We start from the raw sequence: 16,758 nt of genomic DNA on the forward strand, positions 1-16,758 counted from the left end.
ACCTTACTCACAAAATGTACAATGGGAACGAAACATCATTGAGGATATTGACAATACGAACAGCTCAATGGTTTTCATGTTTGCCAACCCATAAGAATCTTTCAAAGTAAAATAAAGGTTTCTTTGCTCCTTCATTGATGATCGCGACATATGAAAGAAGCTGCGGTGCCATGGGGGTCCATTGTCACCAGCCGGGATCGATGGGGGGCATTTTTAGCACCTCTTACCCGTACTCCGGACTTCCTTTGTCAAGTCACCAGCCTACAACGTCCCCGGGCGGGCACCATCAACGCTAAATACGAATCTTCAGCTGGCCACTTCTCAATGTCGTGGGGCGATCGACGCCCGACGCCTCCAGTATCCGTAGAGAGGTTTCCGGCTTTTTAATGGCTGTCAGGAACACTTGATATATCATTCCGGAGGCAACACAATTGTCAAGATCTCAGTAAGATCAAAAAAAAGGCAAAAAAAGTAAAAAAGCAACAAGATCCAACCAATCCTTTAATTTGATTGATTTTCATGAAGCTTGACCGTGCATGCAATTTCGTCAGGTCCGAACTGTGGCTCCCAGAGGCCATCGCCCTTGTCCAAGTACCACAAGGATCAGCACTTGGCCCCCTCGTGTTCTCGCAGGCATTATCTCGAAGCACGTTGTTGATCTCATCCTCTCTAGCCAGGGGCCATAAGGACTTGCATCTCCGATGATCAGCCAGCGCCAGGCACCTTGCGTGCGATAAGGTCGCATTTCTTGCGAGGATTTGCAAGGGGCTTGACGCTCGATGGCACGCTGAGGGTCCACAGCTTCACGTAATTGGAACTGAAATTTTATCAGTTCAACAACGGAGGAATATACTATTGTGAACAACACTGATGCTCAAGATGCAGGGACCTTATCCACTCGAGATGATTATCATTACAGTAGAGACTCGAACAAAACTCTCCTTTCATCTCGGTTCCCAAGAGAGCACTTTGCAGGAGATAGGGTTGTTACAGTACTCGTGCATACTCATGCCGCGAAGTCGAAGTCTAAAACAGGAACCACGCTCGCCTACTGCAAAAGTGCCCCCGAGTTGCCCTTTGACCACGTTGACATGGCCCTAGTTACAGTCAAGCCTACAGACATGGAGTACCAGCTAAGGGAGAGCCACTCTCCAGTTCTCTCTAGCCGTACTCCGTACGGAGTGTAGTGTGGTTCAAAAATTGGATTCGGGATGGAGGTTGTAAGTGGATCACCGCCTCTCGGGGCCGGATCGTCCAAGTCGCTCACAGCTATGACCTACTGTACAGAGTAAGGTGGCGGGCGAACAATTGGGCCTGTGCTTTTCCTTGCGAATGTATTCTACGCACAGTCAATTGCCGTTGCGGAGCGAACCCTGTCCGTGTTCGACCCAGAGCTCTCAGGGGCAAGCTAGGTAAAAACCACCAACCCTGGTATCGCGTAGTAGAAGTAGTAGCATTTATTGTTGCATGGAAACAAAAGCTGCAGGGAAGTAGAACACACACACACGCGTCTCGTCCCGGTATTTGAGAAAGCTCAGGCCACTGCAAGTCCACAAAGCACTAAAGAGAAGTCGAGGGGAAGAGTGTGAGGCTTCGGCTAGAAAAGGGACCTGGCTTTCTACGTGCATTAGTTAGTCTCTGACAGCTTTGCCCCCTTCATGCAAGCCATGCATATGAGCTAAACAGGGTGTAGATTCAGGCACGCCGGCCCTTTCACAGGATGGTTCCAGGAACCCAGAAGATGGTTCCGTCTCAACCAGGAAATGAATCGTCGTTGGAGGGAAGGGCGGGCGATGAAACTTGGTCCAACTCCCGTACACCGTACACGGTTTGGGAAAATGTGACCGGTCGAAGGTGCAAGGTACAGTACAGTACAGTACTTTCCCACCAGACTTGGGTCTAATAAAACTACTGCAAGGCGTTGTTCTGGATATTCTTCTCGTGGACTTACCTTTGGAGCCCGGATATTTTCCCACGTGTCTGCCACCATTTCTTTCCTTCGCAATCCGAGTTTCTAGAGCGGAACATCCTTGCTTACTCTTTTACTGTAGACGCCACCTTTGCCACGGGCCAAAAAGTAAAAAGGTACTCCGTACAATCAAACAAAAAACACCACCCCAGCCGTATTCCAATTTCGGTTCCGACTTGAACCCAATCACCCTAACCACAGCCATGGCCACCGACAAGCAAATGTACGATGATGTGGCCGGTGACTACGACATCATCTGGGCGACGCCGGCCGTCCGTATCCTGTGGACGTTGCTGGACAGGAACCTCCAGGGGCTCGGCAACTGGAAGGGGACTTCGGTGTTGGACCTGGCCTGCGGCACGGGCATCGGCCTCCGCGAGGCTCGCAAGCTGGGGGCCACCAAGCTGGTCGGCATCGACATCTCGGGCGAGATGATCGAGGTCTGCAAGGCCACCACCAAGGACGTCGATCAGTTCCAACTCCACGTGGCCGACTGTTCCCAGCCGCTCGACCACCTCAAGCCCGGGCTCGAACCCGGCTCCTTCGACCTCATCATCGGCATGTGGTTGCTCAACTACGGCGAGAGTGCGGATCAACTGCAGGCGTTCTGGGCCAACATTGCAAAGTACCTCAAGCCGTCCGGCAAGTTCGTCGGCATCATCCAGAACCAGGAGACCTTCCAGCCCGAGTCGATGAAGACCCTCAGGTACGGGGCCATGGAGTCCAACCTCCAGCCGCTCCCCTCGGGCGACGGCGTCAAGATGCACGTCGAGTTCGACACCCAACCAAAGGTCGAATTCGACACCTACGTCCTCAAGAAGGACATCTTCGAGTCGACCGCGGCAAAAGCCGGCATGAAGATCGAACGGTACGTCCGCCCGGACAAGACCGTGCTCACCGACGAAGAACAGAAGAACATCGCCTGGTGGCAGCAACTCTTGGACGAATACCCGAACCAGCTTGTCATCGCCAAGAGAGCCTGAAAGCCCACACCGCTGCTCCTTAGAGACTGCCGTAGAAATGAAAAAGTGAAGACTTGGCTTGGCCGAGCTCAAGCAAAGCTTTGTATGAAGAAGGAATTAAGCGAGCATTGGAACCACTGGAATGAATGACTTTGTAAATCCCCGCATATATATATATATATAGGAAGGCATTTTGAGCAATTCGTCCCTGTCTACCACTCCGTACGGCGATAGATATAGAGGAAATAAAGAGATCAGCGAGACAACCCCAAATTTTTTCGGTATGGTTTTTCAAATCGATTCCCTAGGTAAGGAAATCCCCGTAATAAATCCTTTCTATATACAGTACTAGGAACATTTTTGATATATGCTGACAATCTTGCTTCTTTTTTTCTCTTTTGTGGGGCGCTTCAAGTCACACAAGGACTCTTGATCGGGCAAAGCCTTTTCTCTGACACTGGAAAAAAAAGGCTTCCTCTTCACATTGAGCTGGGGCTCGGTCAAGAGACACAATAACATATAGAGTTATACATCCAAACCAGAACTTCGAGAGTGGGGCGGAAGACACGAAATTTTCCGTTTAGACATCTCGCTTGACCAAAACAACCGGGGCCACGTATCGGTTCTTGCCCTTGACAAAGTAGTAGACGACGGCGATGATCATGATACCGGCGTTGATGACGATGTTCCAGTTCATGGTCGAGGCCTTGACCGGGGTCGTCTGGGGAAAGAAACAGAAAACCCAGATCCAGGTCGAAAACATCAGGGCGGCGACGTTGATCGGCAAACCGAACATACCCAGGGACCAGCGACGTGGCTGGAGGGGAGGGCCTCGGATGCGGCGGAGGACCAAGCAGCTCAGGGAGATGATGTACGTCGACAGCAAGGCGTTGGTCGCCATGGAGCAAATCGCGTTGAAAGCCACGGTCGAGCCAATGTTGATGAGAGAAAGGAGAGTGGTGCAGAGGAAAGTAAGTAGCACCGCATTGAGGGGGATGTTCCAGCCTGGTTTGATGTGGCCGATGAAGCTGCTGAATGGTAGACCACCATCGCGAGCGAAAGACCACTGTGGGCGGGGAAAACACATGACTGTCAGCGGCAAAGCTAGATGCATATTGTGGAAGGGGAGGAGGAGTCATGAGTGGGGAGAACCAAGAGCTTGAAACGTACAGTTTGTCTCGAAACAGTTGCCAGTGTAGAGATACAACTGCTCGTGGTGTTGACGATGATGATGGCAATCATGACGCTCGTGCCGGCATGGCTTCTGGTCGCGTAGAAGAAGCCGGCAATCACAGGGTAACCAGTTGGCGAGCCAAGAGCTGCAAGAGGATCACCCAATGTGAATGCGTAAGTGATCATCATGATAAACTGTGAAGTAAACCGTCAGTAAACGTATGGCTGCTGCTAACCCGACGCATCGCTCTCGAGGGGACTTACACCACATCCACCGTTGATAAACAGTGCCCACATTGTTGCCCGAGGAAGAACAATACTGGCGTCTCGAATTTCTTCGGCTGCAGCGAAATACGTGTTAGCAAGCCTTTTGTACATTTGACAGACAACAGAAAGAGATGCAGCCCAACGTACACATGTGAACGGCGCTATCAGCTCCGAGCATGCCGTAGACAGTCGTCAGCATCCCGACCATGACCGACAGACCAGTCGAGCTCCACCCGCCCGAATTCACAAAGTTCTCGAAAACAGCGTCCGCCGAGTTTCGGGGGGCAAGGACCCAAAGTGGGATGAGCACACCGAAAAAGCCCAGAATGTGAAGGATCAAAACCAAGCCCTCAACAAGGGGCAGGCGCTTTGCAAGGAACGTGTTGAAGAGAATGGAGAACGCGGTGATGGCGATCACAAGAAGAGTACCGTGCCATCGTTGGAAGACGTAGGATTGGTCGTTCAGTACAATTAGACCCTGGATAAGTGTGCCGGCAATGAAGGCGATCGAGGCGTATCCAGTTTGCCAGCCGAGTCTGCAAGTTCGTCAAAATCATGTTCCCACTAGGAAACACTCATTGAGCTTCTCAATGACACAAAGAACTTACGCGCTGAGCCAGCCAACAATGTAACTAAGGAACTTCTGGCAGCTTTTAGGAGAGAGCTCCGAAACCCAGTGGTCTGCATATTGTCAGAAACGTCGTCGGACCGAGATGGGTGTGCAGGAGTGCTAAAGACTCATGTATGAAGAGAGTTGGTTGTCTTGGTGAGGGGAGAGAGAGTTGCTTACATTGTCCACCAGCAGTTGGCATCCTGTGAAGCAAGATCAGTAAGCGTTTGAATCAACAATTGTCAAGGCCACAATCGAATGACTTACATCGAGGCCAACTCTGCAATGGATGCAAAGACCGTGAAGTAACCGCACCACACAATAAAGTAACCCCATACGAGACCAGATAGACCGCCATTGATAAGTCCAAAGGTACTTGAGGAAAGTGTGATTTCCCACGTGGACATGGCAGTACATGAGAACCCCAGAATGGAGATGAATCTGAAATTTCGCTGTTCACATCGTCAGCGAGACGTCACATATCGCTGCCATTGTTGCAAGATACGGACGTTGAGTTCTTGGACTTTGCCCATCACTTGCATGTCGCGAGCATCCGCATCAGTCCCTCGCATGCTCTGCTTGGAGCCCGGTGTAAGATCATCGTCTGCGTAGGCTTCCGCCTGTTGAGCCTCCTTGATATTCATGGCGACGCTGACGTGTATGTAGCAATGGGAAAGATGAATGTCTCGAGGTTCTTGAACTTGCAATCCTGCCGGTAGGAATGAGTTGGCAGGAATAATATAGAGAAAGGACAGAGATTGAGAAGACAAGAATACAGCGACGGCGAGATTGCCAACGACAAAAAAATTACAAGGCGGGACAGTACTGAGGACCCGGTATGGCCGGCGCAAGTATTCGCTCCTCCAAACCAGCACCCAAAACACCAGTAGCGGCTCGGTTATAGCAGATGGGATAGTTAAAGATGATCCAGAACGAACTCGTGTACACGGGTACGCTCAGGCCCCTTGTCAAAAAGACTCGTGGCGAACGCAGGTAGTGAAACTAATGGGCCGGGGGGTCGCAACACTCTGCGGAGTGATCCCAAGAACAGGATGGCATGCCATCGGTAGCTGACCAGTCTGGAGGAGGGACCACCCGGTCGATGCCCGTGAGGCCGAGTAGTGTGAGGTGGCTTTTGCCTTAGGTAAAGTGCTTCTGTTCGGCACCATGATCCCGCGACGCTTGTTTGGCACTAACCTGCGGTGTGGACCATGCACTTCGAACCGACATCGCAAATGACAGGCCTCGAGTTGCTCCGGCGCTGCACTTCCCGTGTCGGATGGCTGAAGTTTGTGGCGGCCCGGCCAGAGACTTGTTGAGCTGCAAATATTCAGTCACGCTAGAAGCAGTCATGCTACTACTGTATGAGCATACATACAGTATGGCCACCTCCGTAACATCAATCTGTTAGAGACATGTTGCTGTTAGCGAAAGATAGTATGTTGACCCCAAGCATTCCCTTCGGACGCCGGTCGAGCAAGCCTACCGTAAGCGGCCTTGGGTCATCGAGCAGAGTAAAGATTTTGTCGATCAGTGAACTCCTCGAGTCTCACTCGTACCCTTGTGATCCTTGTAAGCGTTCGACCAGGTATTGGCCGACGGGGTGCCGCACTGCAAGCCTGCAGGGCCGTAGCTTATCAGCACTGTTTGTCCGCCACAGCCAAAAAGTCACTTTCTGATTGCTGATCCTTCTCGCTAGCTCGCTGTCTCTCGCTAGTCTAATAAAGTGGTGCTTGGGGTGGTAGTCCACCCATTTGACTCTGCAGGCCGGTCAAATGATAGAACACACACACACAGTTTGATCGACCTTCGTCCCCAATCGCGGAAGCAGTGGCAGTTACATCGGACATGGGCATCCACTGGCATGTGAATCAAGAGGCATAGCAATAATAATCTGTCTTTGACGCTCGCGCGACGCCGTGATGGCTGGGAGTCGAGATGATCCTGTTGATTCGCCGATGCAAGCGTGGTCCGTTCCCATCATCCCCTTGCTGAAAGTGACTTCCCTCTCGTCAAAAGACTTTTCCTTTACGAGAAAATGAAGCTTGCCGGTGGTCCGCTAGGCGTATTTTGTCATTGTAGTGCGGCCAAGGGTCAGCCCCTAGCCCGGAACACTCCGTAACCATCCCAAGTTCAGAGCCCATGTCTTCGGCGAGCTTTTTAGTCGTTTTCGACTGCAGCAAGGGCTTGGGCTCGCCAATACCATTGAAGACCTTTGGGCCCTGAAAGCAACACTGTTCTCGTACCCTCGCTTTCGCTATTCACAAGCGACTTACACCATGTAAATGCGCCTGTCGCATCTAAAAGGAAGACTTCAGCAACGCACTCTGCGTTTTACAGCGTGTAGTTGCCGTTGTCAATTTTCTTCTTTTCTTCTTCTTGTCGTACCGTTGCGCCATGGCCGACCTGCAAATGACGCCGGGGCAGTCGCCGCCTCTTGCTGTAATAACTGACACGGACCAACGAGGAGTTCTGTACATCATAACCGCTCTCGGTCTCGCAACGGTCGCAACCTCCCTGCTCATCAGGTCGTATGTCCGAGTCGAGTTCAGTCACTCGTATGGCATGGATGACATATCTATCGGTGTATCGTCTGTAAGTCGAGAGTCAACAAGTAGCAATACGGAGTCATGCTAACAGCCAAAAGCTACTCTTTGTCATCCAGTCTGCTCTCGTAATAGTCGCTACTAGGGAAGGCATTGGAAGAACCTTGTCAGACGTTACCGACTTGGATGCACTACAGAAGGTAGGCGATGTTCAGAGGCAATCCGATGGACGTTGAGATCAGTACTGACCTTGCAGACCTATTATGCTTCCAATCTTTTCTACATTCTCAGCCTGTGGACGTCGAAAATCTCGAATCTTCTCCTTATCTTTCGATTGAGCGCACAGAGGGCGCACAAACTCACTACTCAAGCAATCATAGCCTTCACCTCATTGCTCGGCGTCGTAAGCTTCCTGCTTGTTGCCCTTGTGTGCGACCTGAGTCACCCTTGGGTCTTCGTAGGACAGAAATGCTCTGGCGTTGGGGCCCGTTGGGAGGCAGTAGCGGCTTTCGATATAATCACCGAGCTTGCGGCATTCGCAGTGATCTTCTATATCCTATGGGACGTTCAAATTGCTCGCAACAAGAAAACGGCCATAATTACTGGCTTTGCGTTCCGTCTGCTGTGAGTTCCCCTTGAGCTTGTCCCCACAGGGTTTCGGGCTGACATGTTCCTTGCAGAATGATAGCACCTTTGGCAGTCCGTCTGGGCTACATCGTCTCCAACCTCGACGCTCAAGACCCCACACTTCGACAGGATAAGGTGGTCGTCAACACCCAGACCGAGCTTGTTGTGGCCCTCGTCGCTGCAACTGTTCCCTGCTTGAGACCGTTCATGGGCGCTGTTGATACTAGCTTTGGAGCTGCTGCTGCTGGAACCTCGTTGGCAGGGTCCGGGTATGCCAAGCGCAGTACAAGATCGGGAAATGCTCGTCAATATAGCAATGAGAGCAAACAAGTCTTGAGCTCCAATGGTTTTCGCATTGGAAGAAAGAAGAAAGGCGTCGACGAATTAGCCAGTCACGATGACATCGCATTGGAACCCATCAGCCGATCTTGGACTGGCAAAGCAGGCTTGGAAGATCAAACCGAAGAGCGACATACCTCGACCACGACCAAACAAAGTGCAGATGACCACCAGAGCGTGGGAAGCCAGGACAGTCAACAGATGATCATCCGCCGTGACGTTGAGTGGAATGTTCGATACGAGTCCCGCCAGGACGAGGCCGAAAATGTCATGGAGAGGATGGAAAGGTACAACACCCAGCCACGCCGATAACGGGCAGTGCGGTGCGTTTTACATGCTCGACATATGCCATGATTGACGACAAACTCTGTTTGGAGTCTAGGAAGGAAATTAAATGGGTAAACACTGCGAAGCCGGGATCTGGATTTTGTTTTTCAGAGGAACAAATATGTAAAAGTAAAGAGGCTAGAACTTGTCAAGATTGAGGAAAAGTTGTATATACGGATACAAAAAGCCTTGTATGGAGTAGATGTTAGGAACTAGGGAAAGGGAAGGCATCTTTGAGCTGGAATATGTGCTGTACTGTACAAAGTAAGGTAGAGACCTGGGTCTCCATGTACCTGTTCCCTATGTCTGGTGCCAAGATATATACACATGTGATCCGAGGAATTGCCGACGAGGCTGACTTTTTGCAAGTATAACTCGGAGGATGCTTCAATACCTACGAGGCACATCGGGCCAATGTACTCCGTACGGGCGACAGTCATGACTGAATGAGCGAAGTCTAGTGCCCAAGTGATACAGGACATTATTCTCATGGATTCGGGGACTTGACTGATACACACAAGACCAAACATACTATCACGTGAGATCACTTCAAGTAAGAGACATTCAAGGGTACCACATCTGTTTAATCTCCTCTGTCTTCTCTCAATTCTTGATCGCGTCTGCAGAGAGTAGTACGCCGAGGGTGTCTCTCTCAATATACAGTTGCACACTGGAATGCCGTGATCTCCACGTGCCACGCCCCGTACACTCTGCCACCCAGAATAGATAACAGTGTGTATTTCTAACCCATTTCGTCTTCGTGTGTGAAGGCCGAGGTCCTTGGATCAAATCTGTTCGTGGGAACCCTACCAGATCTGATACAGGGAACCCTGCTATTGCCATACCAAGCCCCTTCCAACCCAAAGCTCTCAGTACTGATACGCAGCACAGTATACTATCCTGCAGGCACTGCTCGCAAGATCGGTATTCCAGACGACAAACAGCGTGCTCTTGTCGCCGAGCACATCTGGGAAGTGGCCTAGCGACAAGCCGAAGAACTATAGTGTTCGGCCTTGAAGGGCGTCAATATTTCAAGTCTATCTGATGATGAGAACGACGACCCTAGTCAAGATAACACCCTCAACTCAACTGTCTGGATCAATATGTTTAATTGTGTTTTTCTTCGGGTTGTTTGTGATGAAGGACATAGGATAAAGAATTCTTTGACTCGCAACCACCTCGCCATCTATACACTGTTCGCCGAGTATAGCTGGACCGCTACGGCAACACCGATGATGAACCGGATTGGTGATCTTCTGGGCCACCTGAACCTCCTCTGGAAGCCACGGTGGCTGAGTGACATCGCCGAATCCGACGATTACGACTTCCCTGATTGCTCGGACTGGAGGTGCCGACCAGAAAACACTCGACAGCTTTGGCGATAAGTGCCCTTCGTACAAGGACAAGTACGCTGCCTCGTCTATGTTCATCTTCGATCCAAAGGCATTCGCCCTTTTGGATGCGAAGGGTTTGCTAGATGGTGGCACTACTACCAAGCTGGTGCTCAATGCTTCGCTGGACCGCATGCAACTTCGCTGGACAATGGCATCGGAAATCAAGGCCGGCTCCGTTACCATTCGACCTGGTGACGCCGTGCCAATGTGTTGAATCAGTGCTGTCAAGATTGCTCCGAAAGCCATCGAGAAGCACGTGTACAAGGTTATCTGGAGCATATGGGCACATCACTTGTATCAGAGGCGTCATGGTGCTGGGGCAGCTTCAGACAGCGGCGGTACACCAGCGCCTGGAATCAAAGGACTGCGGGACATGGCGATTCATCGAACTTCTTGCTGGTACTCTCGGATGCGTCCATCCTGAGTGAAATATGAATCTTGTAGAGCCACAGGAATCTGGAGATTTCTTTCGTTGTCTTGCTCTTCTTCAGCAGAAGCTTCTCTTTCTTTTGTTGTAGAGAAAAATTGCATACCATAACCATCCCCATCATATCGAAACATATCCTCCCAAAGTGGCCATCATGTTTCGGAGATGTGAATGCTTCCGGACCTTCTGTTAAATGCAGCGTGATCGTATCAACTTCCAGATGCCTCTCCTTCAACTGAAATTGTGTTGCAATCCACTTTCGAAATAAATCAATATCCCCGAGAGTGTGTAGAGGCGGAATCTCTAAGGTTTGCCTAGCTATGAGCGTGTTTTTCTCTGTGTGATGAGGCATATTGTTCCACCACCTCAGGAAGTACTTGGTTTCCGCCTCATAACTACTGTCGCTCACATCTGTACGTGGCTTCTCCCCGTTGCAAATATCGCTCGGCGGTGTCTCCGCTTCGGTAGAGAGTCTCATATGTTCAGGTGCTTCAAGATGGTCGTCCAGGGAGAGGGACTTGTGCATTGCCGCATGAACGTCGGCGTCAACATACTTAGCTTTTCGACACCACTGGAAGACATTTCCACAGCTTCTGCCATCTCGCACCGCTCTCCTGGGAAAGCCTTGCCGCTTGTGACTTATTTTCTCGAGCGTTGGCTGCGAACCAAGTTTCTGAACGACGGCGTAGAATCTCTAGAGAAAGGAGGTCAGGATGAGTCGAGGTGTGACAATATGTATATATATGTGTGTATATGGAATAGAGACAAAGAGCATATCAAAAAGGAAAAGAAGAGCAGGAAGAATCCTCGCGGGGGCGATGTATTTGCACCTTTCCGGGTCACGAAAGCCCAACACTGGGTGAAGTGGTCACGATAGTAAATCAAGTTTCAGTATGTGAACGAGCTTCTAGAGGCAGGGAGGAGGCAAAGTGATTACAATAGTCAATACCTAAGGTTGATTCAGCATGTGAAGTCTCAACGAGGAAAAGAATATTCGGGATCGAAGAGTCACTCGGCTTAGTCATCTCCAATATCTTCCACCTCCGTCACCATTATATTCAAGATATTCATTTTACATTGAACCAGTCAAAAACACTTTTTGCATTGCGCAAGATAACATGACACTTCCTTCCCTCACAAGATATACATTCGAGCTACCGTCCATTCACTAATTTGACGGCACCTTGATGCTGCCTATCCACCAGTGAAAGTGTCATTACTGGTTGAGAGGCTGGTCAACCTGCGTCTCGAGAAGTTGGGAATACAGCACTGGGCCGATTCGAGGATTGACACACACACACACATCATGGCTGTCCCGATATCATCTCTGCTCACCAACGGCTCTCCCACTCCCGCCCGGGATCGTTGGTGAGTTCGCAACACATCTATTTGTATCTCAACAAGGCTAGCTAACCTGGAGCCAAAATACAGGACGTACCTCGACAACCTCCTGTCAACGACCTCACCGTACGCCGGTGAAGAATTTGTCCCCGGTGACGAGACCATCAGCGCCCTCGAAACCTCACGTGTCTTGGTTATCGGTGCTGGCGGATTGGGATGTGAGATTCTCAAGAATCTCGCCCTCTCCGGGTTCAAGGACATCCACGTGATCGACATGGACACGATCGACGTTTCCAACTTGAACCGTCAATTCCTCTTCCGCCAGTCCGACGTCGGCAAGTCAAAGGCCGAGGTTGCCGCTTCGTTCGTCGAGCGCCGCGTCCCGGGAGTCAAAATCACCCCCTACAACGGCAAGATCCAGGACAAGGACGAGGAGTACTACATGCAATTCAAGCTGGTCATCTGCGGCCTGGACAGCATCGAGGCGCGTCGCTGGATCAACGCCACGCTCGTCGACATGGTGGACATGGAGAACCCAGAGTCCCTCAAGCCTCTGGTCGACGGTGGCACCGAAGGGTTCAAGGGCCAAGCTCGTGTCATCCTGCCCTCCCTCACGTCGTGCATCGAATGCCAGCTGTCGATGCACGCCCCGCGCGCCGCGGTGCCTCTCTGCACGCTCGCCACCATCCCCCGCCAACCTCAACACTGCATCGAGTGGGCGCACATCATAGCCTGGGAGGAGCGACGGAAGGGGGAACCCCTCGACACCGACGACCCGGAACACATATCCTGGCTGTACCAGACGGCCCTGGCGCGGGCCAAAGAGTTCGACATCCCCGGCGTGACGTACAGCATGACGCAGGGCGTGGTCAAGAACATCATCCCCGCCATCGCGTCGACGAACGCCATCATAGCGGCGGCTTGCTGCAACGAGGCCCTCAAGATCGCCACGTCGTGCGCCCCCTTTCTGGAAAACTACATGATGTACACGGGCGACTCGAACGATTCCGGACTCTACACGTACACGTTCGCCGCGGAGAAGAAGGACGACTGCCCGGTCTGCGGGAACGTCTCGCAGAACATGACCGTCGACCCCGAATCCACCCTGGAAGAGTTCCTGGCCGGTCTGGCGGAGCGCGCGGAGGCACAGTTGAAGAAGCCGAGCGTCAGGACCGAAGCCAAGACGCTGTACGTGCAGGCGCCCAAGAGTCTGGAGGAACAGACGAGGCCAAACCTTGGGAAAAAAATGAAGGAACTGGTCAGTGACGGCGAAGAGGTTGGCGTGTCCGATCTGGCTTTCCAGATCTCGTTCAAGTTCAGGTTGGTCTTCAAGAAGTGAAAGAAGGGAGGAACTCGCCGGTGGGAAGAATCCAGGGTCACCAAAAAGCAAAAACAAAGACAGCATAGCACTCATTATACGAGAGTAGACAACGAATAATTATGACCATGACTAAAGCCGCATTACGGACACAAACATCAACCTACATCTCACTTTAAATTGGGTGTATGCAGAACTTTTGGGCGTTTATACTGGAATCACAGAAAAAATAGACGGTGCATAGAGAACAATGAGACACCTTGTATATGCGCATAACTTTTTTTTGGACATATCCATCTCAACCAGAGGTATCTTGAGCCATAGAACAAACACCTTGCAAATGCTAAAGACGCCGTGATTCATGCAATACATATCGTAAACCCTCGTTCCAATGCGTTTCACGTCTCCAGGGCATCGACGGCTCGAAGTAATCTCTTTGCCTTGTATTTCAGCACGCTCACGGCGTCTACAAATAGCATGTCACTCGGGAACTGTCCCGTGCTCTCGACATTGAAGATGAAATGGTCTTGGACACGACCCAACTTGACTTTGTTTTTGAATTCGTCATGGCGCAGGCACTCGCGGGAAACTGTGTCTCGCATGGCATCTTTCACAACCGCCTTCTCGTCACCCTCCCGGCCCTTGAAATCGGGATTATCGGAAGCGCCCTCCAGAGGTGTAACTCGTTCGAGACCGATCACGCCTGGCGGGAAGCATTTCTGAAATTTGACGGCATCGGCTCCTAGAATAGGCTTTGTGATCGTGATCGTCGGGAGCAGGCGGTACGTTGCTGTCGCCACCGGACTGAATTTTGCATGGTCGCCTCCTTTACCCAGATGCGCATGGAGGGTCATGTCGAGTTCCTGCCCAGGACGCAACTTGGCGATCAAAATGTCTGGACTGACAGGCTTAACTTCTCCATCCTTGAAACGCTCCTGATGCTGCCCCATTGGTTCCCAAGTGATGTGCCGCGAGTATACACTGCTGTTGATATATTTCTCTTCAGGTTCCGTTGCGTTCTTGTCGGCGTTTGGATTGCGCTCGCATCGCACGTTCAACTTTAGGACAATGGTGTTGTAATCTGACAAGTCCATGCCTTGAATGCCATACTCAGGATTGGCTTGTATGTACCACTTCAGCCATTTCAGACCAGATATGCTGCCTTTCAACGGAATGAGACCCAAACGGTGCGCGAGGACTTCGTCAGCTATTACTGAGGTGTTGTTTGAGACATAGACTTTTTCGATGGCCAAGGTAGGCACCTCGGCGATGAGGATGCGGCGGAAAGCATTTGCGATAGCAGCGTCGACGCCGATCAGGGAGAACGTCGCTTCTGATGCCTCGTTCTGGTGAAATTGGATCTTTAGATTGTTGGCAAACTTGTCAAGGGACCATGAAAGATCTTCGCCCGCATGATGTCCAGGGAAATCGGTAGAGGTAATGTTCGTGACTGTCTCGGCGTTGATACCGACGACCTACAAAGATCAGAATGGTGCTTGGAGGTAGACAACAGTTCCTCGTACCTTCCGCCTATCAAGGCTATCTTGTGAGGGTTGCACAGGTGCCATGAGTGGATTTGTGACCGGGCGATGGGTTTTTGGTAAAAAATGATTGTCTGCAGCACGATTCTCTCTTTCTTTCTCTCGCTCTCTCCAAATGTGAAAATAAAGTGGGGAAACAGAGAGGTTTCCCCTCCAGCCAATCAGAAGCCACTTGATAAATCGCCCGCAGGAGCTGTTGACTTCATTGATTTTGTGAGACTCGCCGCTTTCTTCAATTGAAATCCATCACAGTTGATGCTGTCGACTTCGAGGCATTAGCTCGAGCATCTTCGTCTTCAGCTTTTCACCTGGCCCTGGGCCGACGTCGACAATGGCCGCTTCGTTTGTACGAGCCGCGAGCTGGCACTCCGCCAAACGACTTTGCCTACGACCCAGCTTTCACACCCTCCCGAGACAGTCGCCTCTCCTGTCGCGCGCACTCTCTACAACCCCGAGCCGAAATGCCACCCATGAAGTCCCTGGGAACCCGGAAACCAGCGGGGGACCACTGACGACTACCATCAGCCCGACCGATTCTACCTTTACCGCACACACACAGGAGAACTCGCTCCTCGTGAATAAAACCCCGGATGAGAACCTCGGGGACGAGTTTGAAGCAAGAAAGATTCGACACTACACCGTCAACTTTGGGCCACAGCATCCTGCTGCGCATGGCGTGTTGCGTTTGATTCTTGAGTTGAACGGCGAAGAGATCATTCGAGCAGATCCTCACGTCGGTCTGTTGCACCGCGGCACCGAGAAACTCATCGAGTACAAGACATATCTGCAAGCTTTGCCATACTTTGACCGATTCGACTATGTCTCCATGATGACCAACGAACAAGTCTTTTCCCTGGCTGTCGAGAAACTTCTCAACATCGAAATTCCGGAACGAGCCAAGTACATCCGTACCTTGTTTGGAGAGATCACCCGAATCTTGAATCACTTGATGTCCATTCTCTCTCACGCCATGGACGTTGGCGCCCTGACGCCTTTTTTGTGGGGTTTCGAGGAGCGAGAGAAGCTCATGGTACGTTTGCCGAATCTTCCTCTTGACTCTGTCTAATCATTTACAGGAATTTTATGAACGTGTTTCCGGTGCACGATTGCACGCTGCCTATGTCCGTCCTGGTGGTGTCAAGGCAGATCTCCCCCTTGGCTTGCTCGACGATATTTACGCGTGGGCAACTCAATTTGGTGATCGTATCGACGAAACCGAGGAACTTCTGACCGACAACCGAATCTGGATTGGCCGGACCAAAGGCGTTGGAGTCGTGTCTGCTGCAGATGCACTCAATTACAGTTTCTCTGGTGTCATGCTGCGAGGCTCAGGTGTACCCTGGGACATTCGAAAGAGCCAACCTTATGATGCCTACGACAAAGTTGAGTTTGATATTCCTGTCGGACAAAACGGCGATTGCTACGACCGATATCTGTGTCGCATGGAGGAATTCAGACAATCATTGCGCATCATCCATCAATGCTTGAACCAAATGCCGCCGGGACCTCACAAAGTGGAAGACTACAAGATTGCTCCACCGCCGCGTGCAGCAATGAAGGAGAACATGGAAGCTTTGATTCACCATTTCTTATTGTTCACAAAGGGATACACTGTCCCTCCTGGAGATACCTACACTGCGATAGAAGCACCCAAAGGAGAGATGGGTGTCTATCTGGTCAGTGACGGCAGCGAACGTCCTTACCGATGCAAAGTTCGGGCTCCTGGTTTCGCACACTTGGGATGTTTCGATCAGATCAGTCGTGGCCATCTTCTAGCTGATGCCGTCGCCATCATAGGCACCTGTGATTTGGTCTTTGGTGAAATTGACCGTTGAGTTTGGACGTCGCTTGGCGTCGGCTATTAGTTATTTCATTTTTATTAACTATATTTGCTTCTCATTCTCATTCTCATTTCTT

The 16,758-nt window shown here is 51.1% G+C and overlaps 7 protein-coding genes across 7 annotated transcripts; 5 read left to right on the top strand and 2 right to left on the bottom strand.

Annotated features, from left to right (window-relative positions):
- The first annotated feature begins 1,941 nt into the window (after positions 1-1,941).
- PV06_00805 (uncharacterized protein) lies at positions 1,942-3,184 on the top strand. Its single transcript, XM_016401355.1, has one exon. The coding sequence runs from the start codon at positions 2,173-2,175 to the stop codon at positions 2,950-2,952; it is 780 nt and encodes a 259-aa protein (XP_016268408.1). The 5' UTR covers positions 1,942-2,172; the 3' UTR covers positions 2,953-3,184.
- PV06_00806 (uncharacterized protein) lies at positions 3,082-5,919 on the bottom strand. The gene is made up of 8 exons (XM_016401356.1): positions 5,491-5,919; positions 5,249-5,433; positions 5,162-5,184; positions 4,980-5,052; positions 4,519-4,907; positions 4,369-4,445; positions 4,102-4,299; positions 3,082-3,997 (listed from the first exon to the last, which is right to left on the bottom strand). The coding sequence occupies exons 1-8, from the start codon at positions 5,623-5,625 to the stop codon at positions 3,512-3,514; spliced, it is 1,566 nt and encodes a 521-aa protein (XP_016268409.1). The 5' UTR covers positions 5,626-5,919; the 3' UTR covers positions 3,082-3,511.
- Positions 5,920-7,229: 1,310 nt separating this feature from the next.
- Positions 7,230-9,108, top strand: PV06_00807 (uncharacterized protein). The gene is made up of 4 exons (XM_016401357.1): positions 7,230-7,576; positions 7,629-7,727; positions 7,784-8,151; positions 8,208-9,108. The coding sequence occupies exons 1-4, from the start codon at positions 7,379-7,381 to the stop codon at positions 8,803-8,805; spliced, it is 1,263 nt and encodes a 420-aa protein (XP_016268410.1). The 5' UTR covers positions 7,230-7,378; the 3' UTR covers positions 8,806-9,108.
- Positions 9,109-10,242: 1,134 nt separating this feature from the next.
- Positions 10,243-10,428, top strand: PV06_00808 (uncharacterized protein; the record flags this gene model as incomplete). Its single annotated transcript, XM_016401358.1, has 1 exon — positions 10,243-10,428. The coding sequence occupies one exon, from the start codon at positions 10,243-10,245 to the stop codon at positions 10,426-10,428; it is 186 nt and encodes a 61-aa protein (XP_016268411.1).
- Positions 10,429-11,736: 1,308 nt separating this feature from the next.
- On the top strand, positions 11,737-13,440 carry PV06_00809 (uncharacterized protein). The gene is made up of 2 exons (XM_016401359.1): positions 11,737-12,009; positions 12,073-13,440. Exons 1-2 carry the CDS (start codon positions 11,948-11,950, stop codon positions 13,319-13,321), a joined length of 1,311 nt encoding a protein of 436 aa, XP_016268412.1. The 5' UTR covers positions 11,737-11,947; the 3' UTR covers positions 13,322-13,440.
- A 105-nt stretch (positions 13,441-13,545) lies between these two features.
- PV06_00810 (uncharacterized protein) lies at positions 13,546-14,900 on the bottom strand. Its single transcript, XM_016401360.1, has 2 exons — positions 14,824-14,900; positions 13,546-14,775 (listed from the first exon to the last, which is right to left on the bottom strand). Exons 1-2 carry the CDS (start codon positions 14,866-14,868, stop codon positions 13,699-13,701), a joined length of 1,122 nt encoding a protein of 373 aa, XP_016268413.1. The 5' UTR covers positions 14,869-14,900; the 3' UTR covers positions 13,546-13,698.
- Positions 14,901-15,067: 167 nt separating this feature from the next.
- PV06_00811 (NADH-ubiquinone oxidoreductase 49 kDa subunit, mitochondrial) lies at positions 15,068-16,752 on the top strand. The gene is made up of 2 exons (XM_016401361.1): positions 15,068-15,871; positions 15,918-16,752. Exons 1-2 carry the CDS (start codon positions 15,173-15,175, stop codon positions 16,674-16,676), a joined length of 1,458 nt encoding a protein of 485 aa, XP_016268414.1. The 5' UTR covers positions 15,068-15,172; the 3' UTR covers positions 16,677-16,752.
- Positions 16,753-16,758: the final 6 nt, after the last annotated feature.

Source organism: Exophiala oligosperma (genome assembly GCF_000835515.1).
Source record: "Exophiala oligosperma strain CBS 72588 unplaced genomic scaffold supercont1.1, whole genome shotgun sequence".
NCBI lineage: Eukaryota > Fungi > Ascomycota > Eurotiomycetes > Chaetothyriales > Herpotrichiellaceae > Exophiala > Exophiala oligosperma.

Excerpts from the sequence above, each read along its gene's own strand:
- PV06_00805 (XM_016401355.1), top strand. The coding sequence starts at position 2,173 with ATGGCCACCGACAAGCAAATGTACGATGATGTGGCCGGTGACTACGAC.
- PV06_00806 (XM_016401356.1), bottom strand. The coding sequence starts at position 5,625 with ATGAATATCAAGGAGGCTCAACAGGCGGAAGCCTACGCAGACGATGAT. Across the intron at positions 4,446-4,518 it reads TGATAGCGCCGTTCACATGT|CCGAAGAAATTCGAGACGCC; the intron begins GTACGTTGGGCT and ends ATTTCGCTGCAG. Across the intron at positions 4,300-4,368 it reads TTATCAACGGTGGATGTGGT|TTTATCATGATGATCACTTA; the intron begins GTAAGTCCCCTC and ends TTTACTTCACAG.
- PV06_00807 (XM_016401357.1), top strand. The coding sequence starts at position 7,379 with ATGGCCGACCTGCAAATGACGCCGGGGCAGTCGCCGCCTCTTGCTGTA. Across the intron at positions 7,577-7,628 it reads TATCTATCGGTGTATCGTCT|CTACTCTTTGTCATCCAGTC; the intron begins GTAAGTCGAGAG and ends AACAGCCAAAAG. Across the intron at positions 7,728-7,783 it reads ACTTGGATGCACTACAGAAG|ACCTATTATGCTTCCAATCT; the intron begins GTAGGCGATGTT and ends CTGACCTTGCAG.
- PV06_00809 (XM_016401359.1), top strand. The coding sequence starts at position 11,948 with ATGGCTGTCCCGATATCATCTCTGCTCACCAACGGCTCTCCCACTCCC. Across the intron at positions 12,010-12,072 it reads ACTCCCGCCCGGGATCGTTG|GACGTACCTCGACAACCTCC; the intron begins GTGAGTTCGCAA and ends GCCAAAATACAG.
- PV06_00810 (XM_016401360.1), bottom strand. The coding sequence starts at position 14,868 with ATGGCACCTGTGCAACCCTCACAAGATAGCCTTGATAGGCGGAAG. Across the intron at positions 14,776-14,823 it reads ATAGCCTTGATAGGCGGAAG|GTCGTCGGTATCAACGCCGA; the intron begins GTACGAGGAACT and ends TGATCTTTGTAG.
- PV06_00811 (XM_016401361.1), top strand. The coding sequence starts at position 15,173 with ATGGCCGCTTCGTTTGTACGAGCCGCGAGCTGGCACTCCGCCAAACGA. Across the intron at positions 15,872-15,917 it reads AGGAGCGAGAGAAGCTCATG|GAATTTTATGAACGTGTTTC; the intron begins GTACGTTTGCCG and ends AATCATTTACAG.